General features: G+C 37.3%; 2 protein-coding genes across 5 annotated transcripts; one reads left to right on the top strand and one right to left on the bottom strand.

Moving 5' to 3' along the window:
• Window positions 1-15: 15 nt before the first annotated feature.
• Window positions 16-12,880, top strand: cpt1b (carnitine palmitoyltransferase 1B (muscle)). Of its 2 annotated transcripts, none has more exons than XM_077567549.1 (20): window positions 16-136; window positions 991-1,237; window positions 1,901-2,053; window positions 3,098-3,237; window positions 3,400-3,571; window positions 3,646-3,747; window positions 4,838-4,975; window positions 5,060-5,137; window positions 6,065-6,172; window positions 6,290-6,374; window positions 7,595-7,790; window positions 7,905-8,087; window positions 9,142-9,247; window positions 9,324-9,440; window positions 9,534-9,698; window positions 9,790-9,924; window positions 11,014-11,166; window positions 11,235-11,348; window positions 12,186-12,278; window positions 12,594-12,880. In XM_077567549.1, exons 3-20 carry the CDS (start codon window positions 1,913-1,915, stop codon window positions 12,720-12,722), a joined length of 2,355 nt encoding a protein of 784 aa, XP_077423675.1. In that variant the 5' UTR covers window positions 16-136; window positions 991-1,237; window positions 1,901-1,912; the 3' UTR covers window positions 12,723-12,880. The 2 variants fall into 2 exon arrangements, with proteins under 2 accessions (XP_077423675.1, XP_077423676.1); XM_077567550.1 differs by having other exon boundaries at window positions 99-224.
• A 1,392-nt stretch (window positions 12,881-14,272) lies between these two features.
• Window positions 14,273-20,543, bottom strand: sephs1 (selenophosphate synthetase 1). 3 transcript variants are annotated; one of them, XM_077567555.1, is made up of 10 exons: window positions 20,448-20,543; window positions 19,151-19,259; window positions 18,955-19,051; window positions 18,359-18,462; window positions 18,010-18,117; window positions 17,772-17,926; window positions 16,781-16,871; window positions 16,600-16,699; window positions 16,172-16,384; window positions 14,273-15,003 (listed from the first exon to the last, which is right to left on the bottom strand). In XM_077567555.1, the coding sequence occupies exons 2-10, from the start codon at window positions 19,244-19,246 to the stop codon at window positions 14,789-14,791; spliced, it is 1,179 nt and encodes a 392-aa protein (XP_077423681.1). In that variant the 5' UTR covers window positions 19,247-19,259; window positions 20,448-20,543; the 3' UTR covers window positions 14,273-14,788. The 3 variants fall into 3 exon arrangements, with proteins under 3 accessions (XP_077423681.1, XP_077423683.1, XP_077423682.1); XM_077567557.1 differs by lacking the exon at window positions 20,448-20,543 and adding an exon at window positions 20,347-20,418; XM_077567556.1 differs by lacking the exon at window positions 20,448-20,543 and having other exon boundaries at window positions 19,151-20,332.
• Window positions 20,544-20,572: the final 29 nt, after the last annotated feature.

Genomic DNA, 20,572 nt, shown 5'->3' with positions numbered 1-20,572 from the left:
TCTTTTTTTGTCATCACAGTGAGTTCCTGCCAACTCAAAGCAAACAAAGCAAAGAGTGATACAGTTTAGCGCTGGCAACAAACAACAACCTTTTTGCACGCGGGGCACAGGCGGTGAAAGCAGCCTTATTCATCAGGTATTATCTGTAAAATAATGCAATGCTATTTAAGTAGCTTCAAATGCTCGAAACCTTACTTCTCAAATAAGGCCTCTTCATTCTCTCGGTAAATGAACGCCAATTCAATATTTTTACATTTTTATTATTAATTACCAAAAGTCCTAATAATACACTATTTTCTAGTATTTCTATATTTTTTAATTGAAGTATACCTTTTAAAATGTTTATTTCTACTTTGCCTAATAATGCATATTCCCCCGAACCTTTATTTCAAAATGTTGTAATAATGCCCTTATAATTATTTGTATTTGTATTTCAAATATTTTATTTCTATATTATGTTATCTCCAGTTTCTAACATTTATTTTTAGATGTTTAATGCCTTTTTGCAATGTTTTTCTATATTTTCTAATACTGATATTAAAAAAATATATATATATATATATTTTGTATTAAATCCTTTTTCTGAAATATTGCTATATTTTTACCAATGTGTGTTCTAATATAATTTTTTTTAATTATGTCTTGTAAAATATATTTCTCTTTTATACACTAATGCCCATTTCCCAATATTTATTTATATATTTTTTATACTGATACTTGTTTGTATTTGTAATACATTTTTTCAAATAATTCTTTTTTTTTTCTTAAATATTTTTTCATTTTTATAAAATATGTATTTTTGTAACATTAGTTACATAACCAGTAATATTTATAGCTTTATTTTGTAATAAGGCCATTTCCCCCAAAATATATTTCTATATTTTCTAATGATTCTATGTTTTCTCATAATTCTATAGCCTTTCAACCTTTGTTTCCCTATACATTATACGATACTGATGAATGCTATTATTTATGTTTTTTGTGACGCAGGCAACAGCTTTGGTGACTGCACACACGTGAGGTGAGCGTCTGACTTTGGTTGGTGTCCTGTTACATGCCACAGAGGGGGGGAAAAAGAGAGTGAGCGCTGTTGGGCTCAAGGGAGAGAGTGCAGCTGTGAGTTGCCACCTGAATGAAGAAGCTCTTGAAGGGCACAAAGCTGAGCAGCGCAGAGGACAGACAGCTTCATTGCAAAAAGTTAACAGCGCCTTTTCTCCTTCTTCACAATCAAGCCAAGGTAAATAAAAACTCCTCTGTTTTGTCATTTGATGTGTTCTTACTAAATGTGATTATACATAGCACACAGGAGGCTAAACAACGAGATCAATTCTAGGATGTTCTTATGTTTATTGATATCACCACGCATGTGTGTCTGCGGCCTGCTGCCGGAAGAGTTCTGCTATATCTGGCCATTGAACTTTCACCCACTTGTGTGACTGCAGTCGCGTGACGTGGAAAAATCATTTCACGTCATCATTCGGGCCTGTCCTGCTCTCCAGCAGACGTCAATATTATTGTTGGGCCACGTGTGTGCGCTTAAAATATAAAAAACAACAAATATGTGTTGCTGTGCTCAGAGGTCATCGGGGTCATGTTATAGAGCATGCTGGCTCCTTTTCGGGCTAAAACTGGCTGGATGAAATGCTGAGGGAAAAAAATGCTTTTACAAAGTATTTGTACCATTTTTTTTTTGGGTCAACTATACAGGGTGAAATAGCAAATTGCGTTTTTTTTTTCTTGGTAATACTTTGTTTTAGTAAAAAAAAAAAAACATACATATTTATGTACTTAATAAAACTTGTCATATTTAGCTGAATGAGAGGGACCAAATATTAAAGATATTTCTATGTATGACACTGAAATGTAGCATTACAATAATGACGAATTGTATGACCGACAGTGATTAGGAGCAATGGCCGAAGCCCATCAGGCGGTGGGCTTCCAGTTCACCGTTCGTCCAGATGGCGTGGACCTCAAACTAAGCCAGGATGTCATCACCAACATCTGCCAGGCTGGACTGATGGTGTGGAAGAAGAGAGCCATACAGTTCAAGGTAAAAAATACTACCCCTGTACTTGAGTAGAAGTATAGGTATTTGTGTATGAGTAAAGAGGGTTAAAAGTAGATGTACTGTTTCAAATATTTGCCTGTTTTCAAATGTGGGGAGTCAAATAAGTCGTCAGAATAATACTGTTGCAAAGTACACACATGTGAAAAATCTACTCGAGTACAGTAATGTAGTATTTGAACTTGGTTACTTCTTAACACTGATGAATAAGAAGTCAGCTGAAAAATGAGTCCTCAAATAATATATAGATACCTAAAAAGTCTTCTGAAAAGTAAAGAGAGCTGACAAATCTACTTGAGTACAGTAATACAATATTTGTACTTGATTACTTTCCAACACTGAATCTGAAAAATTCATACTCAAGTACAGAAACCTAAAACGTCTATTGAAAAGTACAGATAGTTGAAAAATCTACTTGAGTACAGTAATTATATATTTGTACTTATTCTTATTTCCCATCACTGATAAAAATTTAAAAAAAGTTATCCGAAAAGTTAATATTCAAGTAAAGTACAGATACCTGTATATAAAAAGTCTACTGAAGTACATAAAAAAAATATTTGTACTTGAGTACTTTTCACCACTGCTAAATAAAAAGTCACCAGAAAAACAAATACTCTAGAAAAGAACAGATACTAAAAAAAAGTTCTCAACTACAGGTACTTGAAAAGTTAAGTCAAGTCAGAAATGAAGTACTTGTATTTGTACCTCCCCAAGTACAGTAACTTTTTATTTGTTCTTGATTACTTTGCACAGTGGTGGTGTTAAGCACTTTTTTTCAGCAGTGGCTGAATAAAGTCATAGAAGTCAAGTACAGAATTGAGTACAGTACTGTACCTGTATTTGTAGTTGATCATTGATTACATCTCACTACTGCTATACAAAAAAAAAAAATCATCATATAGACTACAGATACTTTAAATAAATCCAGTCCAGTAATGAAATATTTGTACTTGGCTACTTGCCACCACCTCTAAATCTATACACACAATGTTTGGAAAAGAAAATGATGATATTGTTGTTGGCCAGAACGGCATCTTGGCCGGCGTGTACCCGGCCAGTCCATCCAGTTGGCTGATCGTGGTCGTCGTCATGATGAGTAGCTTGTACACGGACGTGGACCTTTCCCTGGGAATCGTCCAAGCCATCAATGAACATATGCCGCTCAGGTCAGAAACCCTTTTCGTCCTTACGATTTCACTGGACACTTGATTGGGTACGCCATTTGTCTGACTTTACAGTACAGGTGTACCTAATGAAGTGGCCGTGTTTGATTGACCGCGTCTCCGTGATGAAAGTAATGAGTGCAGTGTTGTGGATTTTGTGAGTAGAGGATATCTATCAGTGCAGACGGGCGCCGTTCTGAGCTCCGTGGTGTTCGCCAGCGCGCTGTGGCTCTTCCTTATCTACCTGCTCAGGTACACCCTTAAAGCGTTGCTCTCGTACCACGGCTGGATCTTCGAATCCCACGGAAAGATGAGCGCTTCCACTAAAGTGTGGCTGGTACGTACAAATGAATGTATCTCATTGTTTTTACTTTTGAAATGATTGCTAATTGAATGTTTGTTTGCTCCTAGAGCCTGGTGAAGATGCTTTCATGGCGCAGGCCACTTCTTTACAGCTTCCAGGCGTCCTTACCCCGACTACCTGTGCCTAGGGTGGAAGACACCATTCGCAGGGTGGGTATTCACCAGGAAAGTTGGAAAGTTTTCCAAACGACTTGTAGAAGCTTTACTACTTTGAGGCTGCTGCTCTCAAACTTTGGCAACAGTAACCCCCGTAATGTTAACATTTTATTCAAGAGAAAAAAAAATATTTAGTTTTAACTTTTTCTCATCCTGCGTATTGTCTCTCCAAAAATCTAATGTAAACTTGTTTTACATAATATTTAGCCTTTTATTTTTTTGTATTATTGTGACTTTTTTCATGTAATATTAAATTGATCTCACAATACGGCTTTTTTTTCATTAAAATAAATAAATATATATTTTCACAAAATGTAATTTTCCCCGTAACGTGACAATTTTTTTCATGTAAAGCTGCGCTACTTTATTCTAAGCGCAACTATATTCTTATCATTTTGCAGTTTAATTGCTATAACATTGCAGTTTCTGTTTTGTATTAATTCCCATAAAATTACAATTTTATTCACAGATATTATGGCTTTTCGTTAAGATAATGGCTTTCCCTTAGTATTACTACAATTTTATTCCAGTCCAATTGTGGCTTGTTTTTATTGTAATGCCAGTACTACAATTTTATCCTGGTGACATTCTACTGCACAGGTGTCAAACTCAAGGTCCGGGGCCAGATGCGGCTCGCCATGTCATTTTATATGGCCCGCGAAAACATCACAAAAATCATCTGTGTCAACTTCCATGATTCTCGCTAAGAATCTGTTCCAAAATTTCAAAATCTCATGTCATATATAATTTTGTTACTTTTTACAGTAACTTGAAAAATATTTAAACAAGCTATTATCCTTGACTTCGGATTTCAAAACTAGTAATCCATCCATTATGTAAATATATGTAAATGAGTTTGGCATTCCGTTCTGCTGTAACTAATGATGATGAACTTAATCATCATGCAATGTGCATATTACTTGTGCATGTTACTTCTAAACTACCTTGTATAACTTGTAAACGTGCTGATTTCTATAACATACGATTGCAGTGTTCTGGACTGTTAGATTGCGATTGCTGCTCTCCTTAAAGGAACATAAGAGGCCATTTCTGTCCAGTTATGCTCCATTTGTTTTGTGTGCAGTACCTGGAGTCCGTGCGTCCTCTGCTGGACGATGAGGGTTATAAGCAAATGGAGATCTTGGCCAACGACTTTAAAGAGACAAAGGCTGCCCAGCTGCAGAGATACTTGATCCTCAAGTCCTGGTGGGCAACCAATTATGTGAGTATGGTACAGTGATATCTTATAAAAGATGGTGTTATTAGTATTAACGCAACATAGATATTTACATATTATATCCTGTAGGTAAGTGACTGGTGGGAGGAGTACATCTACCTGAGAGGCCGTGGCCCAATTATGGTCAACAGTAACTTCTACATTATGGTAAGATGGAGAACACTTATCACGCCGTATTTGTTTAGTTCACAGTAAAGACAACAAGCTATTAATTAATTTAATGCAATCTTATTTTATTGTGTAAGCAACACAGAAAAATGATGAGCATGGGACAACTGAGAGTTAAACATTACAGTAATTTCTGGATTATAGGGCGCTACTTTTTTTTACTTGCATTCGACCCTTCGGCTAATACAAAGGTGCGGCTTATTCATTAGATCAAAAGATCGCACTATAAAGGAAGCGCAAGAGCATCAGGCAGAGCAAACCAAATGAGTCCAAATACAGTAGGAGAGATAGAACAAGAGCGAGACAACTTGCGCCCTCATTATGGAAAATAAAGTAGCGGGAAGGTGGTGCGGTAACATTAAAACACCTGCGGCTTACAGTCGGGTGCGGCTTATATTTGTAACAAACTCGAGTATTCGCCAAATTTAGCTAGCGCGGCTTATAGTCAGGTGCGCTTTATAGGCCAGAAATGACTGTAAATGTTATTTTATTCAATGTTTTTTTTTTGTTTATTGCATTTAATTTGATTTCATTGTACTGTATGTTTAGTTATTTATTTTATATTTCATTTGGTAGTTTTTTATTTTAGATTACTTTTTTATTTTTGTCATGCTTTATTTTAGGCAAAGCTATTATTTGTATTTACTCTATTTTTTTCATTTTATTATGTCTTATTGTATTTCATGTTAAATTGTTTTATTTCATTTTACATAAATCATTTTATTTATGAGTTAACATTTCAAATAAGCTATACAGCCAAAAGGTTTATGAAATTTAAAGAATTTTCTTATTATTTTTTTCAAGTGTTATCTACTAATCGTATTTTATTTAACCAACTCAAGTGTCAATATTCTCTCGCAATTTATCGCTAAATTGCTTCCTGTTACCAATTTTTATTTTCCAAAGGACCTGATGTATGTGACGCCAACTCACCGGCAGGCGGCGCGTGCAGGCAACATAGTGCACGCCATGCTGCAGTACAGACGCAAACTGGAGCGCGGTGAACATGCGCCGGTAATGACTCCACATACTTAATACACAATGCAGGACCAGTTCTTGAAAGGAACACCATGACACTGCATTTAATTGGAACCAAAGTCACTTTTGTTCTGGTTTTCTTTGGCTGCTCAGCTGAGGGCTGTAGGGACGGTTCCCATGTGCTCCGCTCAGATGGAGAGGATGTTCAACACCACCCGCATCCCTGGCATCGAAACGGGTACAGTAAAATCTCATGTGCATACTTTGCTCATTCACTCACTTTCTTGCCGTTGGGTGATTAGGTCAAAGCCACGTCAAAAATAAAAATAGTAGCCTATTTTGGTTTATTATAGTATCACTATGAGGAGGTGAAGGGCTGCTTAGTTTAGTCAGGGGACATAGGTTTCGAACTGAAAAAAGTTATTTGCCGCCATCTTGTAATTCCAAACCCCTTTTAGGAGAGCCATCAATTATTTGTGGATTTTCCTTAGTCACGGCAGGGTTAAATCTCTAGCTCCCTGCAAATAGTACATTTCAAGAATTTCCTATTCTATTGTTGATTTTTTTTTCATTTCTTTTTGATTGGGAGATGTAAGTGTGAATTTTCTTAGATACCAATTTTTTTTCGTGGATATGGAGGGTGTTGATATGGGATAATTTTTTGTAATTTTTTTTTAAAGAATATGATAAATAAAAAACAACTTAGCTCTTTAACTCATTCACTGCCATTGACGGTTATAGACGTCAGAAATTCATTTGAATATTTCTATTAGCTTAACTCTTTTTTTCACTTTTGTTAAGAGGAGTGAAAACCTAGATTTTTTTTTTAGTTAAGTCATGCAATAAATTACGATTAAAAAATGTAATCGCCTGACGCCCCTAATTTTTAATAATCTTTTTTTTTAAATGTGTCAGGTGATTTAAATTTTCAATTGTAATTAACTGCATGACTTCAATAATTAATTCACGATTAATCACAAATTTTTGCATCTGTTCTAAATGTAAAGTATTTTTTTCCTAGCTTTTCATACTTTTGTTAACAAAAGTGAATTTTTTATTTTTTATTGAAATAGTTCAAATGAATTTTTGACGTCTATAGACGTCAACGGCAGTGAATGTGTTAAACAAATTGTAGTGTATTTTTTGTACAAATTCTCAAAAAGTCTTTGTTAAATTCCACATTGGGACAATAAATATCTTCAAATTCACCTTCTAAAGTAGTCACAGTAAGGCCATATTTTTTATAAGTAACATGAGAGTTTAAACATGTTAACTCCCAAATATGTATATTTCCTTACTAATTGTTTTTTTTTTGTACACATTCCCACAAAATTCTTGTGAAATTTCTCATCCAGCTCATAACAGATTTAAAAATCCAAGTTGTTTAAGGGTAGTAGGGTAGTAATAAGTCATTACAACCACTGTTTAAATCAAATCCTAATTTGTCGCGGTGTGCAGATTTCGTGCAGCACCTGAATGACAGGAAGCACTTGGTGGTGTACCACAAGGGTCGCTTCTTCCAAGTGTGGCTGTACACGGGTGGACGCCACCTCCTACCCAGCGAGCTGGAGACCCAATTTAGCAGGATCCTCAACGACACGTCTGAGCCGCAGCCCGGCGAGCTCAAACTAGCAGCGCTGACTGCAGGAAACAGGTGAACACATAACATTTTCGTGTATGTTTACAATTGCGATGTGATCGTGGTGGGATTACGAGGTGGATTGAGCATCCACTGGTAGATAACTGACCATGTCGTTACCTCCGCTAGGGTTACTTGGGCTCAGGCTCGGATGAAATACTTCAGCCAAGGAGTGAACAGAGTGTCCTTGGATGCGGTGGAATCAGCCGCCTTCTTCCTGGCGTTGGATGACAAGCCTCAGGGTTTCGATGCCAAGAGCAACTCTTTGGACTGTTATGCCAAATCACTGCTGCACGGGAAGTGCTACGACAGGTAAAAGTCAGATCATCGGAGTGGCTTAAAAAACACGATCATGTTGACAAAAAAAATGGAAAAATAAAAAAATAACTGTCTATAGTGCTCAAAAGTGTTTATTTTTTATTTTTGTTTTATATCTAACAAAAGTAATCAAATTGTTTACAATGCATATAGAACTAATGAAGTCTCGACTGAAATATATAAATAAAAGTGTAAAAATAAATACATAAAAGTGTGTAATGTACTGCATACTAAAAATGATGTGAAAAAGTTTAATTCAAATGAAAATATATTTTTTAAATTAATAAATTGAATCCTGTGATTTCTCACAATTACAAATGAATATAGTTACATAGTATACGTATAGGTACAGTATAAGTAGTAGGCAGTATTGAAATGGATAAAAATTAAATTCTATGATTTCTCACAATATATAATTACATATACAGATCTATATTGGTGATTAAAATAAATATCTACTGATTAAAGATTAATTCAAGTAAATGTTAAAAAAATAATAATGCTATTTTGACCCCCAAAAAATTGAATTCCCCCCCACTAAAATACACAAATAGTATTTTACTAAAATACTAAATATCTAAACTGTTTTGAATGAAAAAATGTAATTGTTTTTTTTTTTTTTGGGGGGGGTCTTTCAATTAACAATCAATTAGAGTTAAATGGTATGTAGATATTTTTTTTTTATTATGACTAGACATTTTCTGTAATACGGTGCTGAAAATAATTGTAAGTTTTGAAACATTAAAATGTACACAGAATAATGAATGTTAAAAAATAAGTAGTATTTCAGTTGAATCCTATGATTTCTCTGTTACAATTAACTATAATTAAAATATGATGATGATGACATTTAAAAAATGTTAAAAACTAATAAAAGTTGTAACATACTACGGTACTAACCCCCCCCCCCCCCCCCCAAAAAAAAATTCTAATCTAAAAAATGAATAAATAGAATTTAAACATGCAATTCCTTCATATGAGAATACTGAGAAATACTTCTATTGTGCTAATCAAATGACCATCACACAATGTCTTTCTGTTCTCTTAGGTGGTTTGACAAATCTTTCACCCTCGTATCTTACCCCAATGGCAAAATGGGAATAAACGCTGAGCATTCGTGGGCCGACGCGCCAATCGTGGGTCACATGTGGGAGGTAATTCACCCTCTCCTGACCGCCAATTATTATTTTGTTGTTGTGTGTTAATCATACGAGGCTGTGCGTGTGTTAGTACGTCCTTGCCACCGACTGCTTCCATCTGGGCTACACAGAGGAGGGCCACTGCAAAGGAGACGTGAACAAAGGCCTCCCTCAACCCTCTCGACTGCAGTGGCTCATTCCCGCAACGGTATGCTAACAGTTTCAGGGTGCGCTTTAAAATGCCAAACCCTTCTGCAACCCGTAACGGAAAAACACCTGTGTGTGTTCTTTCCTTGTGTAGTGCCAAAATGTGATCGAGACGTCCTACCTGTCTGCTAAAAAGATAGCCGATGACGTGGACTTCCTCGCCTACCTGTTTAGTGCTTTTGGTAAAGGCCTGATTAAAAAGTGCAAGACCAGCCCGGATGCTTTTATTCAGATGGCCCTGCAGCTGGCACAGTTTAGGGTTCGCTGCCTTTCATCATTTGGAAAATCACCGTACTTATTATGACATTATTGTGTGAACGCACGCTTGTTGGTATGATTCCGCCCGCCAGGATCAGGGGGAGTTCTGTTTGACGTACGAGTCGTCCATGACGCGCATGTTCAGAGACGGCCGCACGGAGACGGTGCGCTCGTGCACCTCAGAGGCCGTCGCCTTCGTCAGAGCCATGGAGGATCGACGGGCGACAGTAAGAAGGACTAACCCGGTCAACAGGGCAGAGAAAGACTGTGTCACACTGAAAATGCCATTTTGCCTTTATTTCAAAGCAATGAGGATTGATAAACCAATGTTTTATTAGTGGTTAGTAGAAAAAAGGGGTTAAGTAGGCCACTAAATATGGATTTTCAATCATCTGTAAGTCTATTGGTGTACAAATTGCAGCATTTTTGTTTAAAATCCCACAAATGTCGCCACCAAGGCTAAATTTGTTTGTCCAACCAAGAAAGAACATTTCTAAAAACAAAAAATACAACTTTTTAAGCCACACCATTTAATTTTTTTTATTGTATTTATTATTTTCTAATATACGTTTTCATACAAAATCATACTAAATTTTGTGAAAGAAAAGTACATTTCCAAATATACAACCAAATATTTATAGTTTACATTAATTTGTCTATTTTCGTTCAAAATACTGCTAAATTCTCATTGAGTCGATTATCAAATGTCATATTGACTTAAAATTCTAATTTTAAATCAATTTTTTTTAATAGTTTGATATTTTTAGTGCAACATTTGTAGAAAATACATAGTCACTACTGCCATGTGAAAAACACTGTCCATTTTTGTCATGCTTTTTATACATTTTTTACGTTTTTGGGATGTCTGGATTCAGTTTCATACCTTAAACAAAAATGGACGCAACTGTTTTTCACATAGCAGCGACGATATATTTTTTAAGTAAATGCCTACTAAATTGCCAACAAAGAGGAGGCGGATATTTCAGTATGTCACGTAATTTTGAGTATTTTATGGTATTCATTAGTTAAATAAACTTGAATTGAACACCACACCTCAAAGATGCTATGGTTTTCTACTAATTAGTGTAGAAATTTTACATTAACACATTAACCAAAATGTGTGTTTTTCTAGTAATTACTTTGTATTTTTCCACAAAATCATACTAAATTATACATTCAAAATTAATATACAGAATATTTTTAAGTCCTCTGTTTTCAAATGAAAGTCATCAAAAAAAGTCTAAATGCGGTAATGAAGTATGTGAACCTCCCACCACTGTTCATTTCCCGCCTTTGTCTCCTCGTGTCCGTAACAGAACACACAGAGGCTGACGCTGTTTCGGAGAGCGGCCGACAAGCATCAGAACATGTACCGCCTGGCCATGACCGGTTCCGGCATCGACCGACACCTCTTCTGTCTCTACGTCGTGTCAAAGTATGTGGGCGTGGACTCTCCTTTCCTTAAAAGGGTGAGAATGCGCGCACGCTCCGGGCAGAACGCTAAATGACGCTAACAGCCCCACGTGCTTGCTTGCAGGTTCTGTCGGAACCGTGGAAGTTGTCCACCAGTCAGACTCCTCAGCAGCAGCTCAACTTAGTGGACATCAATAAGTTCCCTAAATATGTCAGTGCTGGAGGCGGATTTGGGCCAGTGAGTGAAATCCTTGATGATTTTATTGGAATTTATACATACATAGGCCTACTGTATGTAAGGGCTGCCTTAACTCATTCAATTCCATTTAATAAAAAAAAATATTTATATACATTAAAAATTAGGGGCAAGAGGCGATTAAATGTTTTAATTGTAATTAATTGCATGACTTCACTAGTTAACTCGCACTTAATCACAAATTTTACATCTGTTCTAAATGTACAATAAAAAATTAAACTAATAGAAATAGTTTAAATAATTTTTTGACGTTTATAGCCGTCAATGGCAGTGAATGAATAAAAAAAAAAAAGATAAAAAATTCGGGGCGTCAGGCGATTGAAGTTTTTAATCGTAATTATTCGCATGACTTCACTAGTTAACTCGCGATTAATCACAAATTTCATATCTGTTCTAAATGTACAATAGAAAAAATCTAGGTTTTCATACTCCAAAAGTGGGACAAAATGTTAAACTAATAGAAAGTTTAAATTAATTTTTTACCTTTATAGCCGTCAATGGCAGTGAATAAATAACAAAATAAAATAAATATCAAAAATTCGGCGCGTCGGGCGATTAAAGTTTTTAATCGTAATTATTCGCATGACTTCACTAGTTAACTAGCGATTAATCACAAATGTTATATCTGTTCTAAATGTACAATAAAAAAAATCTAGGTTTTCATACTCTTGTTAACAAAAGTGGGGAAAAAATTTTAACTAATAGAAATAGTTCAAATGAATTTTTGACGTTTAAAGCCATCAATGTCAGTGAATGAGTTTTAACCATGGGATTAATTATTATAATTTAAAAAATATATATTTCTGCCTAATTTTATAGGTGGCCGATGACGGTTACGGCGTGTCTTACATCATTGTTGGAGAAAACCTCATCACATTCCATATCTCCTCCAAGTTCTCCAGCCCTGACACGGTAAATGTCTGTCACGTGATGCCACACACATTCACTTACTAATGTTTCGTTCACAGTAGGTAGTCAAAATACGTGTGTAAAAAAAAAAAAAAAAGAAAAAAAGATGAGTATACTACTGACGTAATTGAAATGTACTCCTGTCAATTATTATTATATAAAGTAAGCCTGCCAGTAGGGGGGGCCTCATTAGAGACATTCTCGAATCCCACTGTGCCATTTCCGTGCCTCTATATGCATATTGATATGCCTGCCCTGTTGCTTCCACCACTTTTACTTTTAATTTGCCACTTGTGGCTCCTTGTGTGATCCGTGCAGGACTCAAGCAGGTTCGGTCAGCACATCGACAAAGCCATGATGGACATCCAAATGCTTTTCCAAGCCACAAACGACAAGACGACAGGCGAGGTTACGATGCAGCTCAACAATGGCAAGAAGTACATGTAGCAGACTTGTGTATACTGTATGTGTGTGTGCGTGCGTCAGACTTGATGCGATGATGTCATAGTCTCATTCCACACACACACCTGTAAGTTATTGCTCTGTATATTGTGGTTTTGTGAATAGGAACCTTGTAAATAAATCATCCACACACTGATCTTAAATTTAAGTTTCCTTCTTTGAATACACTGTTGAAAATATTTGGAAGCAGCCAAAATATTAGGAACACCTCAGGGTGACAGTTTGGTTGAACACCTAACTAGCCATCCTTCTATTTTGTCACGGTTTCAAATCAAATTAAGTTTGTGCTTGTGAGTCCTGCACGAGCACAAAAAATATCTTTACATTGTATTTGTTATACAGATATTGTACTGTATTTAAATCATATTGAATAATAACCCATAAGTGACATTTCTTTTATATTTGAAGTAATATCACTAAGTGATGTTGGCTAATACGTCAGCAGTTGCTGTGGGACAACAACATAATTGAAGCTTAGTTTTTCTAACAAAGTCCTGCTACTACATCAAGCCCCATCGCATTATCACATTGTGACTGTCCGATGTTGGGGACAACTATTTTTATTCGAATTTTCAAGAATTGTGAAAAATAAACTGAATGGAAACGTCAGAAATTAGCAAAAAAGGTTTTTACACTTAGAGTGGTTTTTGAAGCGCATCGAAAAAAGGAAAATGCACATTTTGGGCGATGGAAACGAATAAGCGACTACAAGACCGGTTATACGTTGCACGTTTTGACCGATACTACGTCACACGCACGTTTGTAGTCAAAATAAATGGCAGATAAAGATGTGTTTGGGGAGACGAAGAAACACGATTCTTTTTTATAATTAAACAAAAATTATTAATGCAATTTCAGATGGCTTTATTAACATCATCTCTCAATGTAACGACACACTTTCACACACAACTACTTCCGTTCAGTCCGTTAAAGCCAACATTCCCACCTGGAACTCCCCATTGACCCAAAGTTCCGTCACTACAACGTCATCTCGCGGCGCATATTCGCAAAAGAAGAGCGGATGGAAACGGGCATAAGTCGCATGTCCGTTTTGCGCATTCTCCCCAAAATTCGCATAAAAAATTCGAAACATTTGGATGGAAACCTGAGTCGTCATATTAACGTAATATTAATTGAAATGTGATAACGGTGATATGACAATATGGAAAATACCACGACACTGTCGACTTTATAGTAAAAGGAACATCTGTTACAAAGGTGAAGTCGTTTTCCGTTTGTGAAGTTCCAGCACCCTCTAGTGGTTTAATTTTAATTGCCGTAAACATGTTTTGGCCTTGATTCGATTCACAATACGTGTGTGTGCTTTAGCAAGTAAAAGACTATTAAGGGTTATTAGTGAACATCCCACATAAGCTTGAATGAGATACAGTAGAAGTATTTGGACAATGGCAGTTTGCTATCTCTGAACTAAGGAACTGTTCTGTTGAAACTCACCGCCAATGACTCACTGTTTGTTGAAATGGACATATCGTGATGTGTGGAGGGAAAGGAAGTAAGCCAGCTGAAACAACAGATCATAGTATTTGAGTATTTATTCCGGTGGGGTCAATACAAAAAGTCAAATGAATAAAAAAAAACATTCTGCCAAAACTTTCTTTCAAGGCATCAGTTACAGCAAATAACTTCAGAACTGTACAAAAGTGGCTAAACAAAACCACAACAATGACGAGACGGGCCTGCTTGTTGGAGAGAGCAAAGTTCCGACAAAGCTGACAAGCCGGGATCTGTAACAAATCAGCAGTGTGGGTCTGTTGTCTTCTCTCGCCTTAAGAGTACAGAAAAAACACACACAAAAGGCAAACGAAAGACCAATCACTTTCTTGTTGAGTCCATGACGGTGATGTAATGCCACCGTGGGCCTCTAGGTGGTGCTGTTTGTCACGTACACACCAGCCCAGTGCTCAAACTAGTGGACACTACTAAAATGGTTCTGTAGTTTCAAAACGAAATCACCATCGGATGAGGGTGTAGGATGAAGATGATGATGATGTGGGGGCGGTTTTGTAGGGTTTGGATTGTGAGGTGGGGGATTAGGAAGTGGCGCCGGGCGTGGGGTTGACGCTCTGTGCGGCGGCCTGCGGCGCCACCTCGATAATCCGCGGCTTGTCGATTATGCGTGCCGTGCGATTGCCCTTCTCTACGATGCCGATGATCCACGCCTGGTGGCCCTCGCCGTACTTGGGCGACTTGATTTCGGCGCAGAAGCGCGCTGCCTGCTCGCGCGGCAGACAGATCAGCAGCCCTCCTGAAATTCCATATAAAAAAATTTAAAAAAAGTTATATGACTATAGCCTCTCAACAATGTGTAATGATTTTACAATGGGCAAGTAACACTATTTTTCAAAACTATTTTTACTTCATTGACATATTTTTAATTTATATTATTAGTATTCAACATTTACAGTAATGAATGACCTATTTTATATATTTTGGTTTATTTTTAATTTGTTCAATTTCAAAAGCACAACAATGCAGAATGAATGACATTTTATATATTTTTGACATATTTAATCTATTAAATTTAACACAACATTTTTATTTTCAATAATCTATATTATTGATACATTATTTTGTAAAAATTCATTTGTGTTCATTTTGATGTCCTGAAATTATTACAACACAACATGTTTCCCTGCAGGGTTAAATAAAGTTTTTGAACTCTTTATACGAATCCTTAAGCCACTTATTATATATATATATATCATATTTTGCTAGAATCGAATTAACATCATCGAAGATTAATGTTGGAAGTCAAATAGACCCATCAAGTTGAAAGAGTTTTTTTTTTTTTATGAAACCTTTAAGAACATTTAATTTTAACTCATTCACTGCCATTGACAGCTAGAGACGTAAAGTCATTTGAACTATTTATATTAGTTTTTTCCCTCTTTTGTTAACAAGAGTATGAAAACCTAGAATTTTTTTTAATTGTACATCTAGAACAGATATAGCATTTTATTAATTGTGAGTTAACTATTGAAGTCATGAGATTAATTACAATTAAAAAATGTAATCGTCTGACACCCCTAATTTTTTAAATATTTTCTTTTTTCAATTAATTAATTAATTAATAATTAATCAGGCGATTTTTTTAATTGTAATTAATCACATGACTTCACTAGTTAATCAAAATCTTTATATCTGTTCTAAATGTACAATAATTTTTTTTTCATACTCAAAAAAAAAGGTGAAACTAATAGAAATAGTTCAAATTAGTTTTTGACATCTATAGCCGTCAATGGCAGTGAATGAGTTAATACAAAAACACAGAGAAATGTCCATTTTAATCTAGAACTTTAAAATTTTACCTTCAACATAAGAGGAGGTAAAACTAATGTCGGGGGGGGTATCTCACCTAAAAAAATGCAGACAAGACATTCTAGCCTAAATTCCAATACATATAAATTGCGTACCTGACGTCTCGGGGCAGGTGCCGTGCATGAGGCCGAACATGTTGCCGCACGCCTTGGACACGGCGGCCATCTTGGCGAGCACGGGAAGGTTGTGGATGACGAAGGACACCTCGCTCCGCTGTTGCTTGGCCAGCGTCTGGGCGTGGCCAAGGATACCGAAGCCCGTGATGTCGGTGGCGGCGTGCGCGTTGAACGTGTGCATGAGGCTGGCGGCTGCCCGGAACAAAAACGTACACACTAGAACGGTTGGTCTTTAACAAGGTTTGCAACGGTTCCCTACTTGTACCACATTTACAATATTGTACTGAGGTTGGGGAACAACTACAAGAACACATTACAATCATTAATCATGCTTTTTTATTTTTTTAAAGAACCTAAAGACCGAACACACTTCTTAAAAATCAAATCGATGATGACGTATTTCTTACCTGTCCTATTGAGGCGAGCCATGTTCGTCATGGCTTCGTGGTAGGACAGCTCCACGTCTTCCTGCGTGACTACCAACTTGATCTTATTCCACTTCTCTGGCTGTGATGTAGAACAACACAAGTGATGGGAGTTCAAAATCTTCATTTGCAAACGCGCGTTTGTAAATGTGTTCAAACGTACGATATCGAGCCACTGGTGCACTGCCACGGCCACTTGCGTCCCGAGCGGCTTTGTGAGCACCAGCACGTCACCTGGCACCGCGTTGTCTGGCCTGTGGAGCAGCACAAAACCTTTAATGAAATGGATTTTTTTTTATAAAAAAATGCCAAAATTAACTCATTCACTGCCATAGACGGCTGTAAACGTCAAAAATGTATTTTAACTATTTTTATTAGTTTAACATTTTTTTCCCACTTTTGTTAACAAGAGTATGAAAACCTAGAATTTTTTTTATTGCCCATTTAGAACAGATATGAAATTTGTGATTAATCGCAAGTTAACTAGTGAAGTCATGCGATTAATTATGATTAAAAACTTTAATCGCCCGACGCCCCGAATTTTTTCATTAATTCACTGCCATTGATGCCTATAAACGTAAAAAAAATATTTTGACTATTTTTATTAGTTTAATTTTTTTTCCCACTTTTGTTAACAAGAGTATGAAAACCTACTTTTTTTTTATTGTACATTTAGAACAGATGTAAATTTTGTGATTAATCGTGAGTTAACTAGTGAAGTCATGTGATTAATTACAATTAAAAATTCTAATCGCCTCTTGCCCCTTATTTTTAATAATCTTTATTTTTTATTTTTATGAATTTATGGCAGTGAATGAGTTAAGCATTTTCCCACCCTTGCAATCCAAGCGAGCAAAGGCCCAAAGGGTGAGTTTTCATCCCTGGAAATGGTCGAGGCCAATAATCGTAAATGTTAGACCTGTTCAATACTGATGATGTAAAATCCTTCAGCGTGAGTACACTTACAATAAAACCCAGAGAATTTGTCTGTTAGAGACCAACAACAACAACAAAAGTATCAGCCTCATTTAAATTTCTTTGCCGCCATCTTGTTTAGGGTGGGTCAATTCTTGTCAGATTTTCACTATTGGCAGAAAGGCTCAATTCCCATCAATGCACCTCGCTTCAGCAAAGCCGGTGCAAAAATAACTCACATGATGAATTCATTGGGCTGGCACACGGTGGTAGCGACGCCCCCCAAGACCACCCAGGGATTGAGCACCGTCTGTCCTCCCGTCACGGATGTGCCCGCCTCCTCCGCCGCGTCTTTGAAGCCCTGCATGATGAGCGGCATGACTTTGTCCCTCTCCTGTAATAGTGAGGAGGACATACTCGGGTGAGTAACAAACTTGTCCGTGTGCCGCCCAGTTTCTTCGGGACGCGACCTCTCACCTTCTCCGACATTTTGTTGCTGACACCTAGCAGCATCAACATGTTGTCACATTCCGTCACCCCCATGGCGTACAGGTCACTGAGGACGTTTGCGCATGCCACGCGACCCTGTAAAATTTTTTGTTTGTTTTTCACTCTACTATATTTTTCAGATCGTTATACTTGAAAAAGTCACGGAATACTGATTGCATCTGGTTAAGCCAAAGGTGTACATTTAAAACACACTCACAAGTACAAATACAAGAAAAAGATGGAGACTTTCATTTGCTTATTAACACCATTGAAAATGAGGGCTTGCCCTCAACCAGCTTTTGAGATATTTGGTACTCATCATGCATCGGCTTTATACCATCATGTAGGGGTCGTCCACTATAGGGTAGATGTAATCTGTTGTCTGGACGAGTGAAAGGCCCCCGTGTCGTAGGGGGATGACGCAGGTGTCCATGCCGATGCCTGGAAAATAGAAAATCGCAAAGATTACTTTTGCTTTAGGCCCTCTTGAATACATTAAAGAAATGCTCATTGAATATAAACCAGCAGAGCTCTGAGGTTTGAAGGCTCTGGTCAATTAGTGCAGCCTAGAGATCAAAGCAATCATGGTGAAGCAGCATTTAGCTGTTACGCTGCGCACAAATGGAATCAGGTGCAGCTAATGGAAACTAAGTCAGCGCTTTTAAACTCAGATTACAAACTATGCCCCCCCATACCTATGATTAAGGTCTTTTAAAATATTTTTTTCCAAAATTGTGTTCTTGCACTGTACGTATTTCTTTATTTTGCTTTTACATTTTTTTTTTGTAAATGTTTTTAAATGTTGTACTTTTAATTATGTCAAGCACATTACCTTCCCTTGTGTATGAAATGTACTTAATAAATAAAACGGCCTTGTCTTGCCCTGTTTAGTCTGGTTTTTAGTTTGAAATTGCTATTGAGTGTTATAATGACCTAATCGAGGCATGACTGCACCCAGGAACTGTTCATCTTCTTGGTAGTGGTTCTCTTGTAGGTTCTCTAAAAGCTTCTGTAAAACCTCTTGGGGCACCTGTGACAAACAAAAATGTCTATGAGCTACCGTACTTAAATGGAGTATGGTCTTGCACATACAATCATTTTATATGTGACAGATGAGGAAAGCTCCGACCTTGCATCCCGTTCCCTTGAGCTCTGCGAAGCGCGTGAGCCGGAAGTTCTTGTCCAGCTCGTAGCTCTCGGGATTGAAGGACTCCCTCACCGACATTTCTGAAGATGCTCTGGGCCACCACACACATATACAAGCAAAACTTGAATCAGAAAATCCGGAAGCTGATGTTGAAACAGTGAAAAAAGACAACTGAAAAAGATGGGTATGACGGTGTTATTCACCCAAAGAGGGGACTTAAATAGAATAATTCCATTCCCTAAAATGAAATATTGATGCTGACAGCTCCATAATGAAATCCAATTTTTGGGGCACAGAACATTTGCATGCGCTCCATGAGACACTTAGTACCATATGGTACTGTAGTCACTTAAGGGCTATATACATATATATGCAACTCATGTAATAGGGATTCAACACTTTAAAAATAAAAATAACGAAAAGTTCACATAACAGTAACTAAATAATCTGACTTAGTACTTATTCAAAGTAACTAAGTATTTGTACTTTTTTTCCACCACTGGGTTAGTGAGAGGAGCTGTTACAAGCAAGACAGCTTCATTACGTCCTCACATGACAAAAAGAAAAAATAATAAAACCTCCCCCATTAAACACATTCGCCAGGTGAGCTTTTTAATAGGCCATTTTGGTGTCCTAAAGTGGGAGCGTTCAAGAAGCAAAACACTGCCAAGTTTATTCAACCCTAAAACAACCAACCGGGTTGCCTCGAAGGTAGCAAGCAGTTCATTTTTTAAATCAGTACGTATAATTTGTCTAACATAATGTGAAACGTATTAAAAGCGAATTCCAAATATTTTAACGTGTTTAAACGTGCTGTAAAAATTGTACGAGTGCGAGCTCTAGTTAGCCTAGCCGCCGACTCGTGCATGAAGTGATGTACGCATTGTGTGAACAAGGTGATGCTACATTCTATTAGCAGACGCAAACATGGACTGCAATGCCAGTACAAGTTGTTGTTTGGAATGTACAACGTAAATGGAGGGACAAGGATCAGGCTTGCTGCGTCCGAAATAAAAAGTTTAAAAGTTGCCATTAGAGCGCCGAACAAAAATGTCGGCGGTGGAAAAAATTAACCCTTTGCTGTCCAACGCCATGCGACATGGGCCACATCAATTTGCTCCCGGTAAAATCGGCGCCCGGCGTGCAACCAGCGCAACGCCGGTAACGCAGCCACGCACCACAGGTGTTTACAACGGCCACGTTTGCAATTTGAGTGCCGAAGCGGAGTTATATTCGCGTCACATTTCCCCTTTAATTGAAACGTCCAGTTGATCCTTACCAGCTTCAAGTCAGCGCCAGAACCCGACACAAGAGCGGGGACGGCTGCGGCTCGCAGCGGGCCTTCAATTAGGCGTCCCCAGATAGTGCCTGATTGTAAATGCCACACATTGATTTATTTTAGAG

The sequence above is a fragment of the Vanacampus margaritifer genome, chromosome 6, assembly GCF_051991255.1.
Source record: "Vanacampus margaritifer isolate UIUO_Vmar chromosome 6, RoL_Vmar_1.0, whole genome shotgun sequence".
Lineage (NCBI taxonomy): Eukaryota > Metazoa > Chordata > Actinopteri > Syngnathiformes > Syngnathidae > Vanacampus > Vanacampus margaritifer.
The sequence above is the reverse complement of the archived record's forward strand: the minus strand, read 5'-3'. Positions and strand labels throughout refer to the sequence as shown.